Source organism: Peromyscus maniculatus, chromosome 22, assembly GCF_049852395.1.
Source record: "Peromyscus maniculatus bairdii isolate BWxNUB_F1_BW_parent chromosome 22, HU_Pman_BW_mat_3.1, whole genome shotgun sequence".
Classification (NCBI taxonomy): Eukaryota; Metazoa; Chordata; class Mammalia; order Rodentia; family Cricetidae; genus Peromyscus; species Peromyscus maniculatus.
Window position 1 is genome coordinate 30952783 of NC_134873.1, and position 24011 is coordinate 30976793.

The window sequence follows — 24011 nt, forward strand, 5'->3', positions numbered from 1 at the left end:
TAAATACACAGAGACTTATTCTTACTTATGAATGCCCAGCCTTAGCTTGACTTGTTTCTAGCCAGCTTTTCTAACTTAAATTACCCCATTTCTCTTTAACTAGGTTTTGCTTCTGGGCTTTTTACCTTTCTTTAGTCTGTATATCTTTCTTTCCTTCATACTCCATGGCTGGCTGGGTGGCCAGCCACTGTCACCACCCCTCCCCCCCAATTTCTCCTCGGTATTCATTTTCTTTGCCTGCCAGCCCTGCCTATTTCTCCTGCCTTGCTCTTGGCTCTTCAGCTCTTATTAGACCAATCAGGTATTTTAGACAGGCAGAGTAACACAGCTTCACAGATTTAAACAAGTGCAACATAAAAGACTATGACACATTTTTGCATCATTGAACAAATACTCCACAGCATAAACGAATATAACACATCTTAAACTAATATTCCACATTTCCCCCTTTTTGTCTAAATAAAAATGAAAGATTTTAACTTCAACATAGTAAAACTATATACAACAAAAACAGTTATCAAGTAAGAATTACATTTACAGTATTCAGTCCATTTGTATTTAGCAAATTCAGAGAGAACATTCCATTATCTATCTTAGTGATTCCAAAGTTTTATACCTAATTTACTTTCTGTCATAACTAAGGAAAACTATAACTCTGTTTAGTCTTTAACTCCATCAAAGACCCCAGAAGAATATAATATTACCTAACAACAGAGACATAAAGCCACTAAAGGAAACTTTATCTAAATCTCTATCCTTCTATAGAAGTCAGGATTCAAAGGTTGAGGTGAAATCCTGGTAGCTCAGAGAAGCTGAATAGCAAGTAGCTAACCATAACTTTTTTGTGGTTGTTGAGACTTAGTAAACTTCTGCTTTCTCTGGTGGTAGAGGGTAGATCTTAAAAATGATCTAGGTTAGCTGTATTTTTGTATTTTAATAATAAAATTTTGTGTCTTAATCCACTCAACTGCATGGGCTCTGTCACCACAGGGAGCTAGCTGGTACCCTTTGACCTCAAGGTGAGGTGTCTTTGTGTATATGTATGTTCTGTAAAAGACTAGAGGGGCTTTATTAACATTAGGCACAGTGCACAGTAGAACATTCCCATCAGAGATAAAGAGAGACATTACTACATAAAAGTGCCACTTAGAGCTCTGAAACGGTTTAACAGTAGTTCATGTGCATGGACCTAACAGTAAGCAGCAACAGTGATTTGGCAGAGTAGAGTAGAAATACGTGCAACTACTTTTAGTTTTAGCTGGCTTAGCATATAGTTTGAAGTTTTTTTTTTATTTTAATTTTTATTTCATATGCATTGGTGGTTTGCCTCCATGTATGTCTGTGTTAGATCATCAGATCCCCTGGAACAGGAGCTACAGACAGCTGTGTGCTGCTGTGTGGGAATCAAACCCAGGTCCTCTGGAAGATTAGCCAGTGCTTTCAGCTGCTGAGCCATCTCTCAGCCTCAGAATATAGTTCAAAGGTTTTAAGCATGCAAGTTAACATAGTTTATTCATCCCAAGATGCAAAGCATGTTACTCAGTAGTACTCACATATGCCTGGTGACATTCCCAGACATCTCTTTTCAAAATATTTCTTCTACAGCAATAATATCTTTCAAAACATTAAACATAGTTTTTTGTCATTTACTATTGTCCTTACTTAGGCTTTTCCCTAAAGTATTCACCAGGATACTGTTGTTAATAACTTGCTCTAGTGAGGCAAAAACAGTAAGTTTAGAACAATTTAGATTTTTATAGATGAATATATAATTCATCTGTAAGCTCAGCGACTTTTTGAAATGTATGTTGTGAAAAATTACCCAGAAAACTTTTGTATAAAACTAGAAGCTTTCATGGTAGTTTTTCATCTCACCACAAAGGACTGAAATTATTTTCTTAAACTTTCACACTCTTATTTTTACAAATTTTAATGTTGGTGAGATGATGTCTTACAGTGCTCTGTGCCCTTAGTTGTAAAAGCTTGCTCTTTGAATGTGTGTAACGCCGTCTGTAAGTTTCTGTGTTCTCTGATAGAGGACAGATCTTAAAAGTATGTGGAGTTCAAGAGTTTTGTGTTTCGGCCACAGTATCACCTCTGCCCCTGGTGACCGTCAGAAAAGCTTTCTTTAGCATTAGTGTTGAAGCAATTTAATCCTGAGGATACATTGGTCTTCTTAGGTTGTTTCTGTTACAGCAGTGTCCAGCATGTATTTAGCAGATGAATTAGAACATGGGAATACGTCTTTCCAGGGGTCCAGTAAGTCTCTCAAGGCACAATTTCCTTACACTTCTCTGATTTGTTTCTTATTCTTCAGTGCCTTCCAAGGCACATGCTGTCAAGAAAACTGCATTTTTCACCAATTGTTTCTGGTATATGTCAGTCAAAACAAAGCAAAATACAGGGAGAACTAATGTTTCCTGATAGTGTCAGGATTTTTAGAGTAGACCTTTTGATGTTAAAGAAATGGAACAAAAGACAGAGAGAGAGAGAGAGAGAGAGAGAGAGAGAGAGAGAGAGAGAGAAGAAAGAAAGGAAAGAAAGAAAGAAAGAAAGAAAGAAAGAAAGAAAGAAAGAAAGAAAGAGAGAGAAAACTGGAACAAAACAGAAAAACTAAAGAGATTTTCCAAATTATTATAATTATATTTAATTAGTTCAATGCTTGATTCAATTCAGGACAGTAATATCGTTGTCTAGGTCTTAAATGGCTTCTTGGAGGATGATTTGTTTTTAATGTGTGGGTATTTGTGTGTGTGCACAAGAGGAAAGAGGAAGTCAGAGAACAACTTGGAAATTCTCCTACCATGTGAGGCTTAGAGATTGAGCCAGGTTGTCAGGCTTGCTGGTAGATATCTTTACCCGTCTGGCTATCCTGCCCGCCCCCAAATATGTGTTCTTGAATATTGGAGAAATTAGAATAGGATCAGACTTTTAACCAAAAGAGTAAGAAAATTTGTAGTGATTAAAATAAAATTGTGATCATTGTAAGTCTCTTGGTAGTTGTGCCCGACTCACAGACTCGTCTGCACCTGTAGCCTTGGTTAAATCTCTAAGGCTTGAGTTTTTTTCTTGGAGACAGTGTGATGTCTTGAACCGGAACAGTAGTAGAGGGCCTAGGAGTCTCTGTGCTTTAGGAAGGTATTTCTGCCTGGCTTCTGGCTTTTTCCTTAATGCTCTGTATAATACCAATAAAACTTTCTCTTTGAGAAAACTTGCTCATCATCATTTAAAAACATCAACATACTAGAGGAAATTATGTTCACTTAATTGTTAGTTCCTTCCTTTATTGAAGGTTTCATCGTTAGAAATTGTGAACTCAGTCTGTTTCAGATAGGCCGTTGGTGATTTTGAGCGTTATTGAGGGTCAATGTTACTACAGCCTCATTCTTTTTTGCCTCTTATTTTTTGGTGTAAGAGCTGAATATGTGGAAGAGGTGAAGGGCCAACTGTACCATTTCCCTTTTTGCTGTTACTACTTGCATTTTGTTTTAATTTGCACCTGTGATGTGTACATCAATTTTTAAATAGTTTCAGTATAAAGGCCGCTATGCATATTTAAATTTTCTATTTTGCTACATTTTGACATGTCTGTTCTCTAAAATGACACAATTGTAATTTGAGGGTAGGTAAGGAGTTTAAAAATTAGTAGACAAAATGCAAGAATAAACATGATAAAAACATGTATATTGCATTATATCGCAGTTAGTTAAATGTTGCCAAGAATGAAACATTCCTGAAAACTATTGTGTTAAACTTTACCTTGTGTGGCTGGAGCTCTGTGACAGAGCACTTACCTGAGCTTGCGGTGGCCCTAGGCTTGATGGCTGGCAGCTACAGCAGTAACGCTGTAACAGCCAAACCTCTCATTCCTGTGGCTCAGCAGATCATTGTGTACATCCTATGGAGTGCACGTTTCCAATTTAGGAGATTGGCGGAGCTGTTGGCCATCTGGTGAATGCCTGGAAATAAATCTGGGCTGCAGTGTGACTTACAGAAATCATTTTTCAAGGCTAGAAGATAGTTCAGAGACAAAGTTCATTCACGCATGTATTTTGTTGAAAGATTTAAATGAAATGAAATGAATGGTTGTGAAATGAAAGAAAGATTGTGGCTATTTGTGGGTTAAGATTAAAGGAAAATTGAGGTTCAATGTCTTTTGAATATTTGTTTTTTATTTGTTTTTATTTTAGTCTTGGTTTTGGTTTTTTGAGACAGGATTTCTCTGTGGAGCTCTGGCTGTCCTGAAACTCACTCTGTAGAGAAGACTGGCCTGGAAGTCACAGAGATTGTTCTGCCTCTGCCTCCCAAATGCTGGGATTAAAGGTGTACTCCACCACTGCCTGGCCTCTGTGGTTGACTAGTGGCTGGCTCCGCCCTCTGATCTCCAGGCCAGCTTTATTTGTTATATCAAACAGAATATACAGCAGCAGTCAGTCTCTGAGGGCCAGAGCTGGGGTAGAGCCAGAGAGGCACTTGGCACTGGGCACAAAATTTAAGAAGGTATCCACACCCCACAGTAATTAAAGTATTTTTAATGTAATATTAAAAATGGATATAAAACTATACAGAATCCAGGCATGGTGGCTCATGCCTTTAGTCCCAGGACTCCAGAGGCAGGTGGAACTCTGAGTTCGAGGCCTGCCTTTTCTACAGAGCAAGTTCCAGAACAGCCAGAGCTACACAGAGAAACCCTATGTAGGGGAAAAAAATAATTTTTTTATGGCTACTGTGAGCTTAATATTTCAGTGCAAAATGAAAATACTTTTCTGGGGGTAGTTCAGAAAAGAGACTTTTAGTCCAAGAACTGAGAAAGGTCTCTAAAGCCTGTGTGGAAACTAAATAAGGTCCTGGCAGATGAGAGGAAGAGTGCCTCCTTCCAGAGAAGAGCAGATGAAGGGCACAACATTGAGACCAGCTGGATGTGTGTTCCTCACTCAGGAGCCTATACCTCCCCACAGTTCAGAGTGCATACGATCGATCACTCTTTCAGTGCCCTAAGTGTGGAAGATACCTACTATTTCCTCAGTGGACTCCCTGCATTCTAAGGCGTCAGGGAATCTCTCTCCCTTCTTCCCCCCACCCCCATACAGAGTCTCTATACAGCTCTAGTTTATCTGGAACTCACTATGTAGACTAGGGTGGCCTTGAACTCTTAAAGATCCACCTGCCTGTACGTCCTGAGTTCCGGGATTAAAGGCATCTTTGGGGGATCTCGAGATGGTTTTTCTGTAGTTGTAGGTAAGAGTTCATAAGAGGAAATAGGAAGGCTGTTTTTATGCTCTGTTGAGCCAGTGCCTCAGGCTTTTACAATCCCGTTAATCCACGTGGCAAAATATATGATTTGTTTTCACCTTAAAGTTGTTTATTTTATTTACCTATTATTATTAATAGGTTTAGATGATGTATATGTGTGAGTGCAGGCATGTGTACCATGGTGTTTGTGTAGAGGTCATACAACTTTCAGGAGTTGGTTCTCCCCTTCCACCTTGTTGAGGCAAGATCTCTTATTTCCTCTGTTTTAAGTACTCAGGCTAGGGATTCCAGGAAATTTCTTCTCTAACAGGCTTTTTACCCTGGGTAGGTTCTGGGGTCAAATTGAGGTCATGAGGCTGGGGAGTGCTTTACCTGCTGAACCATTCCAGCAGCCTCAGCTGGTAAACTTTTAATTCATTCTTATTTCTTATAGTCCTTGGTTAATCTTGTCTTCTTCAGGCAAACATCTCTTTTATTAGGTAATAAAACTCTTGTTGTTGAAGAGGGAATAAAGTTAGTCTGTCATATAATTGGGTTTAAAAATCTTCCAGTACCTACAAACCATACAGTATTATAAATCGCTTATGTTCGGCTCTTAGAAGGTCAGTTAACATGATTCGAATTTTCCCGGGTGAAATAGAAGACATTTTTTGTGAGGCAATATAAGCCTAGGCTGGCCTCTTAAATCATCTGTATTTGTTCCAGGATATGTGCTCACATCTGAAGATTTGGGGCTAACAGCTGCCAGTGAGAGAACATGTAGTGTTTGTCAGCCTGGGTCTGAGTTACCTTACTCAGTATGATTCTTTTTGGTTCTATCCCTTTACCTGGAGAAGAATGTCATGTAACTTACGTTTGGTACTTCCCTCCCTTCTTCAATATGCATAGACACAAAATTAATGATTTTTAAATGAGCGAAAACTTGTAAGCAGCATTTGTCTTTTTTTGTTTTCCTGGGTACCAGACTCTGGCCTTGTGTATACTCTCAGCTTCTCAGCTAACATTCTCAGGTTAGGAAACTTGTTCAAGCTCTTGGGCCTGGAGAGTCTCCACAATATATCAAATGTGGGTTCGCATTTACTCAGTGGGAACAGCATATATAATATTTAAAGATTTTTGAAGGCTTCAGAATTTTACAAACTTGTTTTTTATTCTTTATTTTTTTTTAACAGGATGGCTTAAATTCCTTGGTCCTTGACTTGGATTTTCCTGCTTTGAGGAAAAATAAAAATATAGATAATTTCTTAAATAGATGTAAGTATATTTATTTTTACTATTCATGTTTGGACACATAGCTGTGCTTTAAATGAGATGTGTTTGGTTAACTTTTTGGTACTTAAATCTGTTAGCTTTGTTAACCTATGACCTAGCCACTGTTCTACTGCTGTGAAGAGACACTATGACCAAGAGGACTCTTGATTACAGTTTCAGAGATTTTTTAGTCCATTGTCATCATGGCAGGAGGCAAGGTGACACACCTGATGCTGGAGTAGTGGCTGAGAGCTACATCCTGATCTGGGTCAAAAGAGGGATGCTGGGCTTGGCATGGGCTTTTGAAACCCAAAGCCCACTTCCCAAAGTGATGTACTTCCTCCAGCAAGGCCACACCTCCCAGCCCCTCTAATCCTTCCAAATAACGTCACCCCCTGGTGACTAAGCATTCAAATATATGAGCCTATGGGGCCGTTCTTACTTAGACCACCACGACCTGTTAACTTTATTAAACTTGCTTTTAGTGTGTGCTATTTGTTTCATTTAAAAATAGCTTGTATTTTCAAAATAACTTTGCTGAACTAAGTTAGACTATGTAAAGTAGATTAAAATGTATATGAGTTAAGACCATATAACTCTTGTTATGGCTGATCTAAGCAAAATTTTGAGTTAATATTGTAACTCTATGACTTTGCTTTTATTTACCCAGTAGACTTTAATAAGCTTTGTTTCAGTAATTTATGTACATTGTCTTGTTAAGGAAAAATGATCTGATGGCAGTTAGTACCGTGTATATGATTATCCTTAATGTTTGTCAGCATTATGTTGGAATAAGTGGATTCTGAATATATATTCTCAAAGTGAGTTGGGCATGGTGAATTGTGCTTGTGTGTAGCAATCCAGGAGGCTGAGACAGGAGGACTATCACAGGTTTAAGGCTAGCCTGGGCTACAAAGCAAGACAATGTCCAAAAATAGAAAAAGAAAAGTTAATCCCAGGGACCTAGAGGTGACTGAGCTGTTAAGAACACACACTGTTCTTGCAGAGGACCTGAGTTTAGTTCCCAGCACCCAAGTGAGGCAGCTCACAGTACCTGTTACTACCTCCTGGGAAATCTGATGCCCTCATCTGGTTTCTGAGGGCACCACACTCACACAAACCCACACTCTTAAACACATAATGCAGAAAACTTAAAATTCTAAAAATGACTTACAAAAGGGGGACAGGAAGTTTCAGAATGATTAATGCATCCCTCTTTATCCCCACAGCCAAATCCTTTATTTTGGAATTGTCAGTGCTAGGGTATTTTTCCTATAATAATTACTATAGTAGTTGATATATTTAAAACGTGATTGCTGCCTTTAAAGAAGTAGATTAAGCTTTGTTACTAAATTTGGAATTGCAAGTAATTTCATCTCTTCCTCTTCTCTTTTGATATAACATCAGCAATATGGCCTAATTATTTAATGCTGGCTTAAAATGTATAGTCCTTGTGTTTAGCCTACTGGTCCTGGTTACACACCTAGCTTTGTGACTGCTTTCTGCCATGATTGATAAAGCATCAAGGTTGCCTGGGTCATTGAGGTCACTTGCACAGAGAGGGGTGAGAATGCCCTGACACTGCTTTGGCAGTTAGTGATCCTTGGGGACCTGTGCCAACGAATGACAGCTTTGGTTCCTTGGTGCAAAGATAACCTGTATCTTAGAGTGTTTGTTTATTTCGGTGCTGGCGCTGGAATCTAGGACCTCACCTGTTAAGTAAACAGTCTGTCACTCTACTATATCCATTCCCACATTTTAAAGTTTAAAAATAAGATCCTTTAAAGATTAAGAGGAATTAAAAAATTTTTACAAATATGGTGACTATTTTTTAATATTTCTAATATATGATTGCTTTTAAAAGTATGGTAATCTTTTTATTATAGATGAGAAAATTGTGAAAAAAATTAGAGGTTTACAGATGAAAGCAGAAGACTACGATGTTGTAAAAGTTATTGGAAGAGGTGCTTTTGGTGAAGTTCAGTTGGTAAGAAAGGATTTGTTTGGTTCTTACTACCTTTTTTTTTCTTCATAGCAGATGAATAGTTCTAAATTCTGTTCTCAGCCATTCGACGAATTGGCTTTATGTCTTTGATGAAGTCATTCTATCTCTGAGAGCCTCAGTGTTCCCATCTTTAAAAAGGGGTAACCTGGCCGGGCGGTGATGGCGCACGCCTTTAATCCCAGGACTCGGGAGGCAGAGGCAGGCGGATCTCTGTGAGTTCGAGGCCAGCCTGGGCTACCAAGTGAGTTCCAGGAAAGGCGCAAAGCTACACAGAGAAACCCTGTCTCGAAAAACCAAAAAAAAAAAAAAAGGGGTAACCTGTTACTAACAGTATTCCAGCTTTAAAACAGTGATTTAGAATAATGCCATTTTGGTTTTACATGTGATCTGGCTAGAAGTTAATACAATACTATATTATACTCTGGCATTACACTGTATGAGAGCTGTATTTTCATTAAGAAAGATCAGACTGAAGCTGGACATGATGTCAAATGCCTTTAATTCCAGCATTCAGGATATTAAGGCAGGCCAGTCTCTGATTTGTGAGTATGGTGTGTGTGTGTGTGTGTGTGTGTGTGTGTGTGTGTGTGTGTGTGTGTAGATGTAACCAACCACCTTATTAAAATAAGAAACACAGAACCAATGTAAAAGAGAAAGCCGAGAGGTCAGAGCGCAGAGCTAAAATCTTACCCCTGCAGTGCTCCTAGCTTCCCCGAGAGAGAGCTACTTCCTGTGTGTCTGTCTTTAAATAGTCTTTCTGTTCTGCCTTCTCATTGGTTGTAAACTCAACCACATGACTGCCTTGTCACTGCCTGTAAGTACCGCCCTCCAAGTCTTAAAGGCGTATGTCTCCAATGCTGGCTGTATCCCTGAACACACAGAAATCTACCTAACTCTTCTAACCACCACGTTCTTGCTATGGCTCTAATAGCTCTGACCCCAGGGCAACTTTATTTATTAACATACAATTAAAATCACATTTCAGTACAAATAAAATACCACCATATGTGTGTCTTTGTGTATGGACACACACTTGTATATCATATATATATATATATATATATATATATATATATACACACACACACACACACACATATATCACAATGAAGAAACTTTATCTTTGCAGGTGAAAGTGTAAATATTATAACTGTTAACATTAAATTGTATATTTATATTTTAAATGAGGCATTATAATGGTTTTCCTGTTTTCAATATCTAAGCATGAGGCACCAATATTTGTTCTTAGGGTCCAGTTCTGTTCTTTGAGCCTACAGTGATTTATCCTCTTGATGACAGTGAGAAACAGTGATCACTTTAAGTGTAAATTCTTCTCAAGGTTCTGACCTGAAGACTAGAGACAGTAGTACCTGCTTTGTGAGGGTCACTGTGGAGGATGATTTGTAAGTGGATTAATAAGATAAGTCATGCTAGTTAAAGTACTCCCTAAGGGTTGTTAACTGGTTCATTATTTTTACTGCTTACTTGATATGTAGAGCCAAATCACATATTTCATACAAATATATTGTTCTCTGCATACTTATGATTTATTCTAATTATTGAAGAGATACTAGAATTTGGAGTTGGATTTTGAATAGATCTTGACTTATCTTTGTTTTTCTTTTAGTTATTTGCTTTTTGGTTTCTTTCTTTCTTTTTTTTTTTTTTTTTTTTAAGACAGGAACTCCTACATTCTAGGCTGGCCTGGAATTCAGTATGTAGTTGAGGATGACCTTGAATTTATGATCCTCTTGCTTCCACTTCCCAAGTGCTGGAATTACAGGCATGCATCCTCATGATCTGTTGGGGACCTAGCCCAGGGCTTCTTCACATATGCTAGGCGAGCACACTTAACCAGCTGAGCCACAGCCCAGTCAAACTGGTTGTGTTTTGTTTTGTTTTGCGACAGGGTGTCCCTGCGTAGACTAGGCTAGCCTCCCAACTCACAGAGATCTGCCTGCCTCTGACTCGTAAGTAATGGGATTAAAGGGTCCGTAGCACCATGCCTTAACCCAGCTTTCCAGGTTTTAATGTCAGAGTAGTTATTATTCCCTGCTAATGTGGTCATTATAGTAAAGTATGTCAGAGGAATGGAAGAAAGTATGTAGGTATAAAATTTTATTTTTGTTGTTGCTGTTAACCAAAATTATGTATTTTAAAAAATGAAAAACACCTTAACATTCTTTGAATCTGGTGCCTGACACAAGAGTGTATGTCTTACTTGTTTTGGCTTTTCCTCTATTACCTTAGACAGGGGTTCTTTAAAAGGAAAGAATTCTAAAGGAAACATCCATGTGTTTCTTCCATCTGTTTTGAAGATTGATTTGTAGATACTAAAGTAGTATGGTAGGTATGGGGGAGAATATTCCAATTTAACACATCTTTATGATATTTTGTTTTTCCAAGTTAATTGGAGGAAGTTTAATAATAGCACAATATTTTCTTTCCATCTGAAATCTTTTTCTCGTTAAGTTGAAAGTAGAGGTTAGGTTACCACAAAGGACAATGTTAACCAATTTCTACAAATAAAGTTTCATTCTAAGGGTAACTTTGGTATATCACTGATATGCCGTAGCATATAAGAGCATCGGTTCTGGAGTCAGCAGCAGTGTGGGGCTGGAGAGATGGCTCAGTAGTTAGGATCACTTGCTGCTCTTCCAGGGCTCTCAGGTTCAGTTTCCAGCATTGCATGGGGCGGGGTGGGGTGGGGTGTGTGTGCCAGGTAGGGGTGTGTGTGTGTGTGTGTGTGTGTGTGTGTCTCATGACTGTCTGTAACTTCAGTTCCAAGGGATCCAGTGCCCTCTTCTGCCCTCCACAGGCATTGCATATACATGGTTCACATTACATACATGCAGGCAAAACATTCATATATGTAAAATAGAGATAAGTCAATTTTAAAAAGCATTGGGGGAGGGGAGGGGAGGCTGGAGAAATAGCTAAGTGAATAAGAGCATTGGCTGCTCTTCCAGAGGACACAGGTTTGATTCCCAACATTTAAGGTGGCTCATGCTGTCCGTAACTCTAGTTTCTAGGGATCTGACACTCTTTTTCTGGCTTCTGTGGGCACTGAATGCGTGTGATACACAGACATACATGCAGGCAAAACACTCATACACATAAAAATTTAATCATTATAGTTAAAAAAGAATAAACAGCAAAAAGCAGTAGCTTCTGCACTAAGTCCTTTGACCTCAGTAATAAAACTTTAATAGACATTTTTTGTGTATAATTTCTGGTAGTGTAGAAGAAGAATCAGTGTTGACTGCTTCTGTGTCTAGCCTACAAAGCCATTGGTTTCCTGTCACCCAGGCTAAAGCTCACTTGTCGTGGAGTAGCATTAGTAACAACTTAACTTTAGAACATTTTTGTGAGTACTAACTTGGATGGCACATACCTGTCTCTTAGTGTGGTTCTGGGTCAGAGTAGTGGGATGATTGCCAGGTTTCTTGTCAGGTATTTAAGCGGGTTTTACTTTGGAATAATCAGGTCTTATCTGATTTTTAGATGTGTGTAGATGTAATTCTAAACAGTCTTATTAAATAAGAAACACAGAGCCAAATAAAGAGTTAAAAGCCCCAGAGGTCAGAGCACAAGCAACAAGCCTTTAGCTTACCAGCCACTGCCGTCTTTCCCCTGAGAAAGAGACCTACTTCCTGTGTGTCTGTATTTTAACTTCTTTGTCACTGCCTGTCTATACAGACCTCCAGGTCTCTATGATTGGTACTTGGATTAAAGGCGTGTGTCACCAAACTGGCTATGTCCTTGAACACACAGACTCTGCCTGCCACGTGATTGGATTAAGGGCGTGTGCTACCACCTCCGCCAGACTTCTACTAAATGGCTTGCTATTAGCTCTGATCCCCAGGCAACTCTACAAATAAAATCACATTTCAGCACAAAGAAAATATCACCGTGCATAGGTATATTACTTGTATGGGGCCACCGTGGCAATATCAGGCTTCATGAAAAAACAAAAAACAAAAAACAAAAAACAAAAAAAACAGAAATTTCTTGCCATACCAATCAGTTCTTGTGAAGTTTGGGAACCAGTTTATTGGTTTCCTTTTTATTTTGATGATTAAAAACATTTGAGACTATTGCAAAAGTGTCGGTTAAAAATCTTCCTGGCAGCCCGGTGGCAGTTGTGGTGCACACCTTTAATCTCATCTCTTGGGAGGCAGAGGCAGGCAGATCTCTTGAGTTCCAGGCCAGTCTTGTTCATAAAGTATGTCCAGGACAGTCAAGGCTACACAGAGAAACTCTCGAAAAAGCAGAACAGAACTCCCCTGGCTTGCAAGATGGCTCAGCAGGTAAGGCTGGTAGCCTGAATCCAGTCCTTTGCACTTGCAGAGAGGTGGAAGCAGAGAGGCTCTTCCATAAGGTTGTCGCCTTATCTCTCTGCGTGTGTACTCTGGCACACTCCCCATACACATCATGTGTGCGTGCACACACAGAGTAATAATACTTAAAATAGGGACTGGAGAGATGGCTCAGCGGTTAAAAGGGCACTTGTTTCCCTTCGTCCCAGGTTTCTCAAGACACAGAGTCATAATTAACGTCTCTTTTCGTTCATCCTTTATGTTTAATTTCTTGAGAAGTTCGTACAGTTTATGCCTTCATATCACTTTAGTCTACACTTTTCTTTTTCCAGTGTTCATTGCCTTTACTTTCATTGAACTTGCTTTTCCACGATTTAGTCATATATGAATAACTGCTGTCTATTCCACTTCTGCTCAGTGTTTCACTGAAGTAATGGTCTCAAGTTGTGAAGTACTCGTGGAGAGACTATCAAGACCATGCTCAGTAAACGGTCTGTTTATTCCTTCTGTGCATGCTCAACTGGATTGATGTTACTATTTGGCAGACATCCTCATACTTTTGTATCCTTATATTCTCAAGTACCACGTCTACTCCCACTCCTGATGTGGGCACATTGAGTAAGCTTAGGGGCTTTTATATCTTACAAGTTTGGTTTGCATTATTTCTGCCTCTCCCTGTGTTGAGGAAAGACAGTTTTAGATCTGATATAACTAATACAGATGCTTCTAAATGGGCCCCTCACTGCTTAGTTGACTAAATTAGTATGACTCCTTTATTGTGGCCTGCTGGGATCTCTTGAAATGTCGGCTTTCATGGGGCTGGAGGGATGGCTTAGAGGTAAGAGTGTGTCAAGTGTGAAGTTGAGGATGCCCGCTGACTCACAAGCACCTGTCACTCCAGCTCCAAGATGCTCTCTTCTGGCCTCTGGAGGCACTGCAGTCACATCCACCCCTCTTTATACACAGACATCCGGAAAAAGAAGCTCCTTTAAATGCCTCCTTTCTTAGCTGTTCATTCTAGGCCAGCTGCTCAGAGCATGCTCTATTTTCCTGTATGCCTTTTAGTCCTGCAGTTTGACTCTGCAGTTTGAGTGTCTCAGTGCTCACTTTTTTAAAAGAGAACTTAGGTAGTTACCATTTCTTTTGTTTTAACCTTCTATCAGGGTGAAATTTCTTCTCTGTCCCTTTAATTGATGTTGCTTTATTTATCATATTATATCTTAGGTTGTAGTTGGTATGCTGATATTTTGATTCCTTATACTATATCCTTTATTTATTTTTTAAAGAACTATTTTGACCTTCTAGCCAGTAATTGATAGCTCTTCATCTCAAAATACTCGTCCACACCTGGGGATATTGCTGTCTTTAGTAAAGTACACAGCCTAGGAAGACAGAAGAGAAGCAGAGAGAACAGAACAACCCTTACCATATAGCCATTGTCAGTTCATTCTTGCATTGTGTGTGGGTTTGTGTTCTTGGTTGTTTCACTCTTGGTTCTTTGAGGGCCCGCCACCCGGCTCCCAAATAAATGTTCGTGGAGGCTTATTCTTTCTTATGAGTGCCCAGCCTTAACTTGCCTAATTTCTAACCAGTTTAACTTATCCTGTCTCTCTTTTGCCTCTGGCCTTTTACCTTTCTCTACTTCTATATCTTTTCTTTGCTTCTTATTCATACCGTGTCTGGTTGTGTGGCTGGGTGGTTGGCCCCTTCTTTTCTTGCTCCTTGATCTTCTCTTGCTTCCCGATCCCTCTTTTTCTCCTTCTATTTATTCTCTCTGCCTACCAGCCCTGCCTATCCTTTCCCCTGCCTTGTTATGGGCCATTCAGTTCTTCAGATCATCAGGTGTTTTAGACAGGCAAAGTAACACAGCTTCACAGAGGTAAACTAATGCAACATAAAAGAATGCAACACATCTTTGCATCATTAAAGAAATGTTCCACAGCATAAAATGTAGCACACCTTAAAATATTCCACAAGTATGTGTGTGTGTCTGATTTTCTAATACTGTTTATGTAAACTCAGATTCTTAATTTTCTTTTAATGTAAATCAGATCTTTACTGTTTATAAGGTTATTTCTGAGCTGCAAAAATTATGTCTCTCCCTCTGATGTTTTCATAATTCTTGTCTGCTATTCAGTCTTGGCTGCCATAACAAAAAGCATGAGGACATTGTTTTACTTGGACCTTAGTGGAGGCTTCATTAATACCAGACATTACTCCAGATTAGTCTAATATATGATTTTATTTGTTAAAAAATAAATTTGAAATGAGGTTCCTCTTTGGATTCCTGAGCACCGAACGCACCCTGTGGCTGCTGCTGAAGCCCAACATGACAGAGACCTAATGGGTCTTCATGAAAAAAAATCTACCCTTCTGATGCCAATGGAGATTGAGAGCCCAATATAGCCAGCTTTGGCAAGCATTAATGTAAGCCTAGGAACTGTAGCCATGAGATTGGATTCTCCAGAAGAGCTGCCAGCTAAAGTCGTGCTGGGATCAAGAAAAACGGGCGTTGGCAGTTTGTGTTCCTGGAGTTGTATCCATGCCAGTGGATGTCCACACAATCCAGAAGAGAATTTGACATTGCTGCTGCCGCTGTTGCTGTTATAACAATGGCGCACACCGCTGCTACTGTTTCTGGGATTACCATTTCATAATGGCTTACTACAGCTAGCACAGTGGAGACCCTGGCAACAAAAGTAGCTACCACAGTTAGTTAATATTTCATTCTATTGGGCATGATAAATTTAATTCAGTAGTTATATACATCTTGATTAGCTTTGAAAATTATAAATTTATAAACTCAAGCTCCAGTTGCTTTTGGGATACTATCTTACAAGGACTCCAACATACAGTATGGCTCGTTAAGGAAGGGAATGGCTCAGTTGCCTTTAGCCTACTGGCTATGGGTGAGATAGGACCTCTGTGGGTCGTTTCTGTGTTGAACACACAGATTGCAAGCCCAGTGCCACTTTGAGATCTATGGCAGCAGTTAACACTGCAGCTCACACACGATTGAGCCTGTATGATGAGTATTCAGAGACAAGTAATTCCTGGGGGGCACTCACCAACCTAAGACAGAGCACCTGTGTGGCCTGGGCAGGCGTCTCCGTGACGGGTAAGGTGACCTGCTGACGTCCCACGCATCTCAAGTCAGAAACTCATTTTTTAATAAAAGGGGGACCTGCAGGTCCCTGGCCCCCATTTTGGGTAACTGTTGCCTTGCTTGCGGACCTTGACCTTGATATCCTCCCTATGCTAATTCCCTGCCAGGTTCCATTCCACCCTCCTGAATGCTGAAGGGAAGTTCTTTTTCTGTGTATCCTGAATAATGGACATTAACAGCTTAGATGCAAGATTGTTAAACATCAGTAGCAAACTTCTGCCCTCCAGGGTTCTCCCATTGTGCTGTAAGCCTGTATTTAAGACCTCCTCCCTCCTTTAAGAAATGACATTCGGCATTTAAAATAAAATAAAAAAAAATATAATATATATATATTACATATATATATTACATATATACATACTGCGAATGTAATCTATGAATACCACAAATGTGATTAATATCATGAGTGTAATTAATGAATATCATGAATGTAATTTAAAAAATAAAAATAAGAATAAAATAAATAAATTTGAAAGCCTCAAACGATATGTCCTAGGTAGAATGATTTTCAAAGTTGTTCACAGGGTTCCAAGAATATCCTAAGCATGCTCTCAAGCATTGTTTAGAAATGTCTCAAGCATTTAAGTCTGTCTGTCTGTCTGTCTTTCTTACTTAAAAAGAAATATATCTTAACTATAGAAAGTATAAGATGGGAGGAAAGAGGGGTCTCTGAAATTCCATCAGCTAGGGGATAACCATGGTTAGTGTTTTGGCCCTCCCTCCCTTTCTTGTTTTGGAGTGTGTGTGTCTTTGTTCCTCCTGCATACATATGCACTCAGTTGGATGGTGTTTTGTACTCATGTATTTTTAAAATTAAAAATGAGGAATTTGACAGTCTTTTCTGTAACAAATAGAACTGTTAGACGTGATTTTTGTCCTTTAAATACTAAGACTAGTAATGGAACAAATGGATCACTTCATGGTAGGATGAGCTTTATTCCATTTGTCTGGTAGAGTTAACTAATACAGACTGTATTCTGTATGTTAAATTCATAGTCATTATCTTTCATTTTGTATTTGCTTTGAAATTGAGAGGAAATGAGTAAATTGGCCATTTGTTCATAAATATCTCTGCCTCTGCCCAGGTTTGTTTAATCTATGTTTTTAAACATTCCTCTGTTCACTGTGTCTGACTGTTCATGTATCTGTCCATCTGTATTGACTAGAGGAGAAGGAGCTGGAGAATAAGGGAACCTACAGAGATGCTGAGGGAGATTATGATAGAATAACTCAGAGGCATCCTCAGAGGAAGATGAGTGGAACCAGCTTTCTTAAAGTAGCCGCACTTTATTGTGCGACTTGGTCACATGACTGCTAATGAATTTTAAAGGTATGCTGTAGACATTTGGCATGAATAAGACTAATGTCTGTGAGTTATATCAGAAATGAGAAGCTAATGGTTCCCATCTTGTGCTGTGAGCCAGCAACTGTCCTAGTCAAGAGTTTGAATGAAATTCAGCTTTATCGTCAAAATATTCCTAATGTGTTCATTCAACGTCTTGTAGATACTGCGTGGATAGAGATAGCAATGTGTTGAATTGGACAGTTTAGCATTGTGCCAAGCATTGGGCAGCTCACAGTGTAATCATGATTCTGTTGAAAGGAGCAAGCAGCACATCTGTGAGAGCATCAGAACACATGGGATATGGACTGGAGAGCAGCTGTACCCCACAGGTGAAGTCAGTAAACAGTTTCCCGTTCAGAAGTCATCTTAGGGCTACAGTGTATACTTGTTATTCAGATGAATGATTATCTCTTTCCACCAGTCGATACATACCTTTTAACCTCCGTTCTTAGCTCCACTATACAGTGAACTGTCTGTGTCTCATGGTCTTAAGTATAAATAATAGAAATAATAGCAAATTAATTGACTCTTAATGCTCTGTGTGCTGCTTTCTCTAATGAAGTTAGAGAACATTCAAAAATTCAGTTTGTTTTTAGAGGAAGTGAAAGCTTGAAGAATGGTGTAAGTATGCATGGCAGAGAGTGTCTTAGCAACTTGTAAACACCTGTTCCTAGCTTTTATGGGAATTTACTTGAGATAATCTGGTTAGTGAACACAGGCCAGTTAACAAGCTATGTCTGCTGTGGTAGAGTTTTCTAGCTTTACAGCTGTCATTCGTTATTCCTGACTTCTGCCCTGTGTTTTCATAGTTCTTTCTGGTGCATTTATTTTCAGTGTTCTATAAATTTTATAAGACTATGCAGATTTACTAAGGAATTATTATTACAGTCTAGAAATGTGATACGGAAGATGGATATAAGTTACAGTTCTTGTTATCACATGCTTGGCTCTTTGCAGTTACCATTTTTTATTTAATATTACAACATTTCAAAATACTTCAAATTTCAAAACATTATAAAAGGAGAAATGATATAGTAATATTTTATGTATTCTATCAAATTACTGACATGGAGTATTATTAAAATTTTCAGCTGAAAATAGAGATTTGTAGTTTTCTTTCTCTAATTCTGTTAGTTTTTACTTCATGAATTTTCAAATTCATTTATTTAAGATGAACATATTTAGAATTAAGTCCCTCTCCTTCCAATAGTGTAGGACTCAATACGTATGTAGGGCAGGTCGACCTGCAACTCATAAAGATCACTCTGCCTCCAGAGTGCTGGGGCTTAAGGTGCGTACTGCTGCTACTCCTGGTTCTCTCGTGTCCTGGTGTGTTGTCGGTTTTATTCAGGTAAAAGACTGTCTTTGCTCTAGGTCTGTTTACTATTTACATTCCTATTAGAACCTCACCCTTGTGTTTGCCTTTCCTTTACTCTTCAGCCTGTCTGATTTATAGCTAAACTACATCAGTGTGTGTCTTGCTTTTTAGTTGTTTGGTAATTCATTAATGGGTATATTTAGTCCTTTATATTTATACATATTTTAGACAGCTTGAAATTACCTTGGAGGCCACTAAGTCTGATGTCTTTTATTTTGTCTTTATTTTTCAAATTCATTTGTGTTCAGAAACACTGAATTTCTCCCTCTCTCCCTTTCTCCCTCCCTCCCTCTCCCTCTCTTCCCTTTTCTCCTTTCTCTCTCTTTCTAATTTTTTGAGACAGGGTTTCTCTGTGAAGCCCTGACTATCCTGAATCTCACTCACAGCTATACCAGGCTGGGCTTAAACTCACAAAGATCTGCCTGCCTCTGCTTCTCAAGTGTTGGGATTAAAGGCGTGTGCCACCACTGCCTGGCTTGAATTTCTCATTTTTAAATCAGTGTTCTGTTAAACTCTTCTGAATTTTCATTTGTTACTGTATTTATTTTTCAGTTAAAGAATTTCTAATTGATTTTTACTTCCTTTACATGTGTTCTTTTATTTAAACATACTTCTAAGAGCTATTTTTACTTACTTTATTTCTTTTTACTTATTTGTCAGAAAAACTTAAAGCTAAACCTATCACCTTTGGGAGTTATTTCTTTTGGCTACTTTTTCCTTAATGATAAGTCCTGGTTTCCTTTTTACTTCTTCAGTAAGTTTTAAGTTATTGCCCAGATCTTATGGATATGGAGTTGAGTTTCTCTTTGAAGAATGTTGGTCTTCATTCTGATGGTCTGTTGAGTTACTTACTGGTTGGTAATCCTTAATTTGTGCAGGCTGTTACACTTTGTCAGAGTAGTGTGTGCAAAGAGCAAGTATTGCCATCAAGTCCTTTACCTTCGGAGAGCTCAGCCTCTTGCCAAACTGCTCCCTTTTGACAGTTAGTTTGCTCTTAGGTTTTGGTAAGTAGTAGTAGAGCAGGCCTTACTTTAGACTAGTAGTTCTCAACCTGTAGGTTGCGACCCTTTGGGAGTTGGACAACCCTCTCACAGGGATCACATAGCAGATATTTCCATTGTGACTCCTAACAGTAGCAGAAATTATAGTTATATAGTTACGAAGTAGAAGGACAAGAACGTTACAGTTGGGGGTCACCACAATGTGGGGAGCTATACTAAAGGTCACAGCATTAGGAAGGTTGAGAACCAGTGTGTTGTATTTTGTCCTCTAAGATGTGTCAGCTGCGTGCCCTGGAAATCGGCAAGGTGTCTGTCCTTCAGGCTGCTTCAGTGCTTCTGTCCTGCTGCCCACCCTGGCATAGCTGCTCTAGTAAACCTGGAGTATTTTCTCTCAGGTGGTTTCTGTAGTTTACCTGTGCAGCAGAACCCAGCACCTCATTTCTTTTGAATTCTAATCTTGGTGCGCTGCCCCCCAACTCCCCCCATGTCAGCAGTATCACTGTGCCCTGCTTAGGAAAGTCCTGCTGGGCACCACTTGAGATGTTTGTAGACTGTTTTAGGCTGCTATGGAGTCAGCTGATGAGTTAGTCATGTGCTCCGCACTCTCCAGAGCTTCTGTGGGAATGGTGGCTTTATACTGTTTGATGGTGTTTACAGTGGGAGGACCAGCCGGTTCCTGTTGTGCCATCAGAACTAGACGGATAGCATTCTAAGTGATGATTGTTTATGTTGATTGTGCTAGGAATTGTCTGTTTTTTATAAGAGATTTGTTAAAATCACTCAAAATTACTTGGTTTTGTTAGGAGAAAAACCTGCTGTATTAAATAGAACATTTTTATGATTTCTAAATTTTTAATATATTTATATAGTATTTATTACAAATTATTCTCTTTTCTTCCCAGTTTCTTCTGGGAAAGATGTGAGCATTTTTTGGATTTACTTTATTTTTAATCAATAAAAGTATGATTTTAGATGTAGATAATATTTGGTAAGACTTAACTAGAATATTGATATTGAATCTTTCTTAAAACTGGAAATTCAGCTGGCAAATGTGGTGGCCCCACCTTTAATCCCAGCACTCCATGAGGCAGAGGCAGGCGGATCTCCAAGTTCAAGATTAGCCTGGTCTACATAGCAAGTACCAGGCCAGCCAGGGCTATATAGTGAGACTTTGTCTCAAAAAAATCCTGAAAATTCAGTCAGTCAGTCCTGAAGTCAAAGAGTTAGTTTTTATATATCCACTCCTCAGGTATCTGATGAGTATCTGTTTTATTTTTGCCCACACTGGCATTGAACTAGTCCCCGGGGACTAGAAGGGGACAAAAAGGCACAAGAATCTCTATCCTACTGAGCTTCCATAGTCCTCTGGGAGCTGGCAATAAGGACAAACATCCACAATCCCAGACTGTAGGAAGAGAGCACATGGAGGTGTGAGGAAGCACGCAGATCCTTTACAGTTTTTAAGAGAATACTTATTACCGACCTTCATCAAGGATCTTAATTTGATTGGGGCGTCAGAGAGAGCCTCTTTGAGGAGTTTGCTATTTCAGCTGAGTGGAAAAGAAGAGAGTGACCTTGGGTGAGTGGTGGAGTCAGGGACTGTGATGGGTTTTCTAATGAAAATATAAAGAAGAAAGGTTGATTGTTCTATTAGAGGAACTAAAAGACGATAATTGTGCTTAAAGTATGCACAAGAACAAAGGACAAGGTTTAAATTGTAAAGATGCCCTAGGCTCGTCAGCACCATGGTCAAGAGCTTCATCTCTGCTTAGCGTCTTCCTCCAGCCCTAAGACGGAAGCTGGTGAGCTTTAGAGGGAAAGAACTGCAGGCGGACTGGGGTATGGGGTGTGAAGTCTTGAAGCTACCTCTTTGAAGTGGGTGATGCCGACCGCAGGTTTGCAGGTGGAAACCCTGTAGACGCTGGGTGCAGAGTGCATTCAGCCTCCACTTGCCATCTCTGTAGTCCGCAGACAGGTTGAATCCTCTGCCTTAGAGTTGTCATTCCGACATAGAAAGGATGTCCCACTGGGACCTTAGCAAAGATTAGGGTAATGTATCAAAATACAGACTGCATGGCACATACTCTGTAATAGTATCTTTATTGGATTAAACTCTGGTGCTGAGAGATAGAGGACAAATAAGGTTTTTTGCTTTTCTTCTTTGAGACATAGTTTCTCTGTGTTAACAGCCCTGGCTGTTGGCGAACTCGCTGTAGACCAGAGTGGCCTTGAACTCACAGAAATCTGCCTGCCTCTGCCTCCCAAGTTCTGGGATTAAAGGTGTGTGTCACTACCTTCTGGCAAGTTATGTTTTTTGAAAGATGTAAGATTAGTAAGTGAAATGGAGCAAAAGCGAGGAAGAGAGAATGAATTAGGGGCATCCTAGCAGGAGAGGGAGACAGAATTAAAGTATGTTGGTCAGAGTAGGTGTTGCTGAGAAGGTGGTATTTGAACTGGGGTCTGAAGGAAGTCAGGAACTGAACTCGGGAAAGGCCTTTGCAGAGAGTAACACATACAGAAGAGACAAGCTGAGGAGTGACCAGAGTTGGTTTATGTGACTTGTTAGGCTGAGTGAATGGAGGAGAGAAAAGCTTACTGAGATTTTGCTGGCAATTGGAGTAAAAGACGCTGGACTTGGTAGCCATTAAGGGAGTAAGGAGACGTGGCTGGATGAAGAGACAGGTTAGAGAGGGGCAGGCAGCACTCTGTGATTATGACAAGGGACTGTTAGCCGCAGCAGCTTCAGTGATGGAACAGCCGCTTACCAACTTGAGAGCTGCTGTAGGAAAGACGTAGATCGAAGAATAAACCTTGGGCATTTCAGCTTTATTGACGTTATCTTCTAGTATGTGTTGTTAGCTGTTACATTTTGAACTGTGTATTGCTTGGCTTTGTGGTACTTTATATGGTCTGAGAATTAGTAGTGGTTATAAATAAATGCCATTCTTACTCTGAAGAAATTTATTAAGCAAAATGGGAATTGATCAAATAACTATATTGTTGGTTGCTTTTTTTCTTGGAAATTAATCTTAAATAGGATACTTAGAAAAAAATGAGAATGAGATCTTAAAATCAGGTTACAAACTAATCTAATAGATTATTAATGTTCAGTTAATCAGTGATGTGTATGTGCACGACACACACACACACACACACACACACACACACACACACAAACTCTGATGTTTCAGACTAAAAGAAATATTTTTCTCTTTAGTAATTATTTCTTGGAAACTACCTGTTAAATAGTATCTTTTTTTTAAATGGTTAAGTTAATTAATCTGAGGGAATGGAGCTTTATGGATTAAGCTTTACTTAGCTGAAATTAAATCGTTGCTTAATTGGACTAGATTTAAAAAAGTATATTTCCCGAAATATTTGGCTCTTATGAATGTTCTTGCTCATAAGTGTTACTCTTCTGCTCTCGGGGCTGGTTTTGGGACGGTTTACATGCATTTGCTTGGCTATGGGTTAGTTTGTTCTGCAGCTAGTCAATGTTAACATTATCAGTTAAAATATTGCTCATTTTTGGCTTTATAAAATCCACAGGTTCGTCATAAGGCATCACAGAAGGTTTATGCAATGAAGCTTCTTAGTAAGTTTGAAATGATAAAACGATCAGACTCTGCTTTTTTCTGGGAAGAAAGAGATATTATGGCTTTTGCGAATAGTCCCTGGGTGGTTCAGGTAAGCATGCTAACTTTTTCTTTTTACTCTCTATTCAGAAGAGTGTTTTGTGTGTTAAACATCCCGTGCTTTGTTCACATAGTAAAAATGCAATAATTTTTTTTATTAGATCTTGTTGAGTATGCTTGTTGAATGTTCATTGGTGGTGTATCTGCAGAGTAGTGGCATGCAGTGATTACTTAAGTTGGTTATCAAAACTATTACTGGAAACTATTTCCTTCTTAATTGCTTGATATGAAGATTTGACTTGATCAGCCAATATGGTGGTCTCTACTACCCTTTCCTTGAGATTCACACAGTAGGAGCATAATGAATTCATCCTGCCATTGGATGGATTTGTACATACTGAATTTAGTTAGACCTCACATGACATTCACAGCCTATCTTAAATGGGAGAAAAGCTTTCTACAGTAAACATCTTAAACATTTGACAGTCCTTTATCTATTTTTCTGTAATATACAATGGTATTAGTGCTTCTGATTCCACCTCATAACTATGGATTAGAGAATTGACTTGATATTTGCTTCCTTTTTTGTTATGTTTAGCTCCAGCGTTCAAATCTGCAAATGATATTGAGCAAGGATGATGAATAAGATTACCCACAT

General features: G+C 39.1%; 1 protein-coding gene across 1 annotated transcript in view; it reads left to right on the forward strand.

Moving 5' to 3' along the window:
- Rock2 (Rho associated coiled-coil containing protein kinase 2) overlaps window positions 1–24011 on the forward strand; it is a 102541-nt gene that overhangs the window by 31109 nt on the left and 47421 nt on the right. Inside the window, exons 2-4 of the mRNA XM_006976604.4 lie at window positions 6426–6507; window positions 8391–8491; window positions 23268–23405. Of these exons, the coding sequence (XP_006976666.2) occupies window positions 6426–6507; window positions 8391–8491; window positions 23268–23405 (321 nt within the window). The remainder of the gene's footprint in view (window positions 1–6425; window positions 6508–8390; window positions 8492–23267; window positions 23406–24011) is intronic.